General features: G+C 34.8%; 1 protein-coding gene across 1 annotated transcript; it reads right to left on the bottom strand.

The window, feature by feature from the left end:
* Positions 1-305: 305 nt before the first annotated feature.
* LOC143557567 (proline-rich receptor-like protein kinase PERK15) lies at positions 306-5,338 on the bottom strand. Its single transcript, XM_077046609.1, has 8 exons — positions 5,021-5,338; positions 2,754-3,266; positions 2,149-2,235; positions 1,976-2,046; positions 1,776-1,852; positions 1,478-1,622; positions 1,160-1,321; positions 306-664 (listed from the first exon to the last, which is right to left on the bottom strand). The coding sequence occupies exons 1-8, from the start codon at positions 5,328-5,330 to the stop codon at positions 386-388; spliced, it is 1,644 nt and encodes a 547-aa protein (XP_076902724.1). The 5' UTR covers positions 5,331-5,338; the 3' UTR covers positions 306-385.
* Between the last annotated feature and the right edge of the window lie 662 nt (positions 5,339-6,000).

Below are 6,000 nucleotides of genomic sequence, written 5' to 3'. Positions count from 1 at the left end.
ATGATCTCTAAAAATTAACAATAAAGTGACCAAACATAGCCATGGAAAAATGTAGGGTAACTTTAGTTTAATCTTTTTAAGAATATTTATGTTACAAGTAGCATTTAAAAGTTATGTTGAACATAAACAGTAAAAGAAAACAAAGAACCAAAGGTGGATTAGTTGGAAGTCATAAAATACAAAACTTAAAACACACCGCAATACCTTACAGAAACCTTTTGGTCCTGGCCAAAACCAAAACTAAAACCAACCAAATCATAAACTTAACTATAGTCCTGTACAATGATAAAACAGCCACCTCTATGTAAACACAATATTCCAAATAACTAACTTTAAAAATAAAAAGAAAAATCCTACAAACTGGATTAATTTTTATAGACCTTAATCAATCAATTGGTATTTGATGGATACCTGACTCTAGATCACGAGTTGCCTCACTGCTAGATGCAGATGGCTGTTGACCAAAATTGCTGGTGGGCGCGCTCCACACACTAGAGTTGTTTTGGCTTTCAAATGCCATTTTCTGGAACTTTTTTAGCTCTTCTCTGTATTGGGCTGTCTCAAAGTCTGAGTTTTCCTGGGAACCGTTTACTCGGCTATGTCCACGTTTCACACACTCGTCTAATTCCTCTAGTGACAGGCTTCCTTCTAAGGCTCGAGCTATCTGCATTCAGTTTAATAAACTCGTGTTACTCAACTTTGTAAACCAACTTTCCTATCCAAAATTTCATCCCCAAAAGGTTAACTTAGATGATTTCAAACTTATTCTGGGAGTTGATTGTGCAATTGAAACCTTTTACGACTTAATTGTCCAAATAACAACTCCAAAGAAGAAATTCATCATTTTGACCAACCAACCCACATGGACGATGGACAGTTTATGTAGCTTACTTGTATAGAACTTAGCTTAACGTGAAACAGATTGAAAGTCGCTTAAAGTATACTTCAAACGCAAAAAAACACCAAAACCATTTTAAGGAAAAACTTTCTTATAAAAAAATACAAAACTTGTTTCGGGTCAACTCAACCTGGCCCGTTTCAATTGTACTTAACATTACCTGTTTTAACGCATACTCAACCCGCCTTAGCTACCTATTTTGCCACATCTACCTTTCAAAGGTTCATCATATGGGTGCATGTGAAAGGTTAGCAAAAGTACCTGGCTCATTGGTGGCCTTCGTCTTGCATGGTGGCGCACACAAAAGGCAGCACAAGTAATCATCCTAGACATTACAGTAACGTCATAATTATTTTGTAGTCTTGCATCAACCAATGTGCTAAAATCGCCATCCTCCAATGCTTGAGTCAGCAATGGCCTTGCCTAAATATGAGATGTGTGCCATTAGTAATTTTCAGTAACAAAAAACAAATAAATAAATAAAACAAATGTTATTAGGATATATGTTTTCACTTTGGTTGTGTATATTCACGATGTTCAACTAGAAGATTGCCAACTGATAAAAGCAAAAAAACTTACCCAGTCCACAATATTATCATCCAAAAATTGAGTTTTATCAATCGGGCGGCGTCCGGTAATCAACTCAAGAAGCATGACACCAAAAGAAAAAACATCTGATTTTTCAGTCAGCTTCCCAGTAAGAGCATATTCTGGAGCTAAATAGCTGAGAAAACATGTATTCATTTACTGTTTGCATATGAAAATATAATAATATAATTATCCATTCATAATAATTAAAAGAAAAGGGAACGGATAGATCAGGCATATTGATTTGTGATTAATATGGCATGACAAGAAAAGTGGGAGAAAATCTGACCCAAAAGTTCCCATCACACGGGTGGAAACATGAGTATCTGTTTCAGGAGTAAATCGAGCAAGCCCAAAATCTGCAACCTAAATAAAAGAATTTAACTTTTGACATAAGATGATACTTGATGCTAAAAGATATGTAAAAAATATGAAGAAATCTTAATCTGGTTTAAGGCTTCAACTATATGTGATGCAAGCAATATCTACCTTTGGCTCAAAATCGTTATCAAGAAGTATATTTGTAGACTTGATATCCCGATGAATAATCTTAGGGTGACCTGCAATGTAATTAGTTCCAACGATTATCCAAACTTATATCTTGAAAGATATATAATAGCTACAGAGAAAAACAAAAGAATGGTGTCTAACTGAAAACTCACAGTCTTCATGTAAATATGCCAATCCTTTTGCTGATCCTAGAGCAATTTTTACCCTCCTGTCCCAGTTTAAGAGGTCATTTCCATTCCCTGTTATATTAAAGTTTAACACGAAGTGAGTTGTTTATCAACATGTATAATAAGAGAAAAGTTCAAATATAGAGCATTAATTTACCATTTTATATCTGCAAACTATTTATGGATGATTTACACAAAAATGCCTTTGATGAAGTGTCAACGTGTTATAGACTAGTGCTCGTAGAGTAAATACCATTACTTTATTCTTCAAGTCAGGCCATTTGCCATTTTATAAACTTTTTGTTTTGCAAGTTTTTGCCAAAAATTAGCATAAACTAAGCAAAATTGATACTTAGGTGGCCTAAAAAGTTGGGTTAAATATATGGTGGCATATGCATGCATTATTGCAATTGATTAGGGTGGTCTTACTTCAAAAAAGCAAACACTATTTAATTAAAACAAATCTTCAGGTGCATTATTGTTCAATTAAAAATGCACTTTAAACAAACAAAGGTGTGAATTAGGTTTAAGTTTGCCAAACATATTATATATGATATGATGCTTGATTTCAAGAACAAAATTTCACTCACCATGTAAATGGAACTCCAAAGTGTTGTTTGGAACAAATTCATAAACTAACATCCTTTGAAGCCCAGAAGTGCAGTATCCAATCAATGACACGAGATGCTTATGATTAACACGACCAATGATAGCAACTTCAGCTTGAAATTCGCGTTCCCCTTGTCCACTTCCGACTTTCAATTGTTTGATGGCAACTATTTCCCCATTTGGAAGGATTCCTTTATGAACATACCCAAAACCACCTTGACCGAGAAGATTGGCTTCCGAGAAACCATCTGCTGCCTTTGCTAAATCTTCATATGTGAATACGGTCTTGCTGTTTCCATGACCTGTGTTAGTTGGATGGGGTATTTCAGACCCAGTACTGCTTGTTGAATGGTGCCGAGGGGGGGCTGAAGAGCCTAATGAAGATAACTGAAAATTAGATGGTGAAGTAGTAAAATTTGGGGGCAATCCTTTCTTATTTTCCTTTGAAGGAGGGGCATTCTGTTGCCATTTTTTGGGTGCACCGCCAAGGCCATCTACAAAATGCATAGCCACAAAAAAAGATATATTTAATAATGTAACTTAAGATCACGAATTGCAATATGATACTATAACTTGAGCCAATGAAAACTAATTATTACAATCCAAACATTATGATAGATCTATATTAGACAGAAGACACTGATAAATAAGTAATAACAGTATAATTTGAGGTTAACAATGGGAGTCCCATCACAGGACTTCCATAAATCTATAGGAGTGAATTTTATATATATCCACAGTAGCTCATTTTTTTTGCTACAAAGACCATCATAATGATTTTTTTTCCTACAAAAACCATCATAATGTATCTTCTTGGATGTTTAGTGCATAGTGACACAGAATATTAATATCAACTATGTATCGTTGTATGAATGTAAATGATTAACGTTACTTGAGCTGATGAGTATAATGGTTATATAATGTGGGGACCAAGACAAACATGATAGATACCAGAAAACGAAGGCTTGATTTTAGTGAAAAAGTAACAAAGTGGGCCGAATGCGAGAGGGGCTAATCTCAAATGCAAGAACACTTTATAATAATCAAAATAAACAAGGCATGGACAAAGAAAAAGATATGACCACAGGCCTATTTATTCTAAATAAGTGCTGGAAACTCCCCCACTAATTTAGCCCGTGACTTTGACTCCCTAAATCCAGCCCTTGACTTACACTCCTTGACTTTGACTCTCCTATGAATATTTATCACAACAATAATTGGTTTAAGTTCAAGTTCAGTAAGATTAACCCTAGGAAACTATCATGCGTGTTGATCTCTTAACATTAAATATGGATAAGATTGATTGAGAGATTTATGCTTAGGAAAGGGCAATGCTGCTAGTTTTAAGCCTTTAAGGTACTTAATGACCCACAACATAAAACAGATACAACTATTTTTGGTGACAATGCTACTAGTAGAGTTTCTAATGAAAAATAGGGTTATTGAGGATCAGTTTTGGGCAATTGAAGACGAGGATTGCAAGATTTTGACCACAACATAGATACACAGAATAGTTAGCCATCAGCGGTTTAAATCAATTGAACATTCAGGCCTAATTCAATTAAAATCTAGGTATCCTCAATGTATTTAGTGATTCAGATCTACTTGAAGCTAGAGGTGTGCATGAAACTGAAAAAACTAACTCGAAAGTGAAAAAACCAAGCCAACGGTTCGGTTTGTGTTTTGTGAAAAACCAAACCAAAAAAAACCGATTTTGAATCATTTATGTTTTATACACTTAGATAGTTATTTTATTGTTAACGTTAATCGGTTATGTTTTGTCGATTTGTATGAGATTAAATCATTTTAAATGTAAGTATCTTATTAGCTCTTAATAGTCTATATCAAAATGCACAATATTATATTAATTATTTAAAAAAATATAATGCCCAATTTTAAAACATCAAGATGTACAATATTATATTTGACTAGCTTAATTAGCAAAACCAAAAAAATCGAATTCAAAACCGAATTGAACCCGAAAACCAAAAAAACCGCAACCGCCCGAACTGTCTTGAAAAAACTAAAAACCGAAACTTTGGCTTTTAGCCCAAAACCGCAGCACGCACCCCTCTACGTGAAGCTACCAATGCCATTCTCACTTGTTACAGCCAATAATCATATGTATTGCCAGCCAAATACATAAATTAAAAAGTTGAGATTTGTATTATAAGATGCATAAATAATACCTAACAATTTCCAGATTTAACTTGAGCAATTTACTTTCTAAAATTAACAAAACTCTAACCTTCAAACCCTAGCGGATGATCCAGACGACGGCGTCTCTTCCGCCTCTTATACCAGACAACAAACACAGCAACAAACACCAGCACAACCGCACCGCCAATGCCGATTCCGACTCCGAGCGTAACCAATGTAGACTTATTATTATTATTATTATTACTAGATCCGTTTTGAACCGACGGAGTAGGTTCAGAACCAGTTGCATTTACCGGAGGAGGAAATAGGGGAAAGGATGACGGCGGAGGTGAAGGGTCGAGTATTGACGGCTGGAGTGGAGCAGGCGGCGAATATTCCGGCGCCGGTGATGACGACATCGGCGGCGGAGTAAATAAACCTAAACTAGTTAATTAATTATATTATTATTTGAGAGAGTAAAGTGCGTATGATATGATATGATGAAGAAAGATGACGGTGTAGGAATAGTAGTAATAATAATAATAGTTGTGTGGAAGCTGAAGGCATGAGAAAGAAAGAGGCCATCGCATCAGATTCTATTCTAGTCACTAGTCAGTCAGACGTATTATGTGAGAATCTGTGGCGTCTGCTTTGACCATTTTTTATATTTATTATTTTTATTTTTTTCCAACGACTAAATTTTTATCATGAGCTCTTGTTTCACGCTTTAACTATCTTACTACCCTCACTGTAAAGCGGAAATGACATAAGACAATAACCAGCCAACTGTTTGTGAAATGTTCAGTTGAAAGTTCGTTTATGTTTGTTTATATATAAACGAACATGAACGAAGAGTTAGTGTTCGTTTTGAACGAACATGAACATATGTTTCATTCGTTCATTTATGTTTGTCAACGTTCATATATGTTTGTTCATTCATGTCCGTTTATGCTTGTTCATATATGTTCGTTTATGTTTCTTTGTGTTCATATAGATTCAATTATGTTTGTTTATATTTGTTCAATTATGTTCGTGAATTGTTCAGTTAGATTTTATATAAACGAGCATAAACGAACACGAACATGTTTA

The sequence above is a fragment of the Bidens hawaiensis genome, unplaced genomic scaffold, assembly GCF_021521415.1.
Source record: "Bidens hawaiensis isolate Kalapana, Puna unplaced genomic scaffold, B.hawaiensis_p1.1 tig00019071_1, whole genome shotgun sequence".
In the NCBI taxonomy this organism is placed as follows: domain Eukaryota; kingdom Viridiplantae; phylum Streptophyta; class Magnoliopsida; order Asterales; family Asteraceae; genus Bidens; species Bidens hawaiensis.
This window is presented reverse-complemented; position numbering and strand designations above follow the sequence as displayed.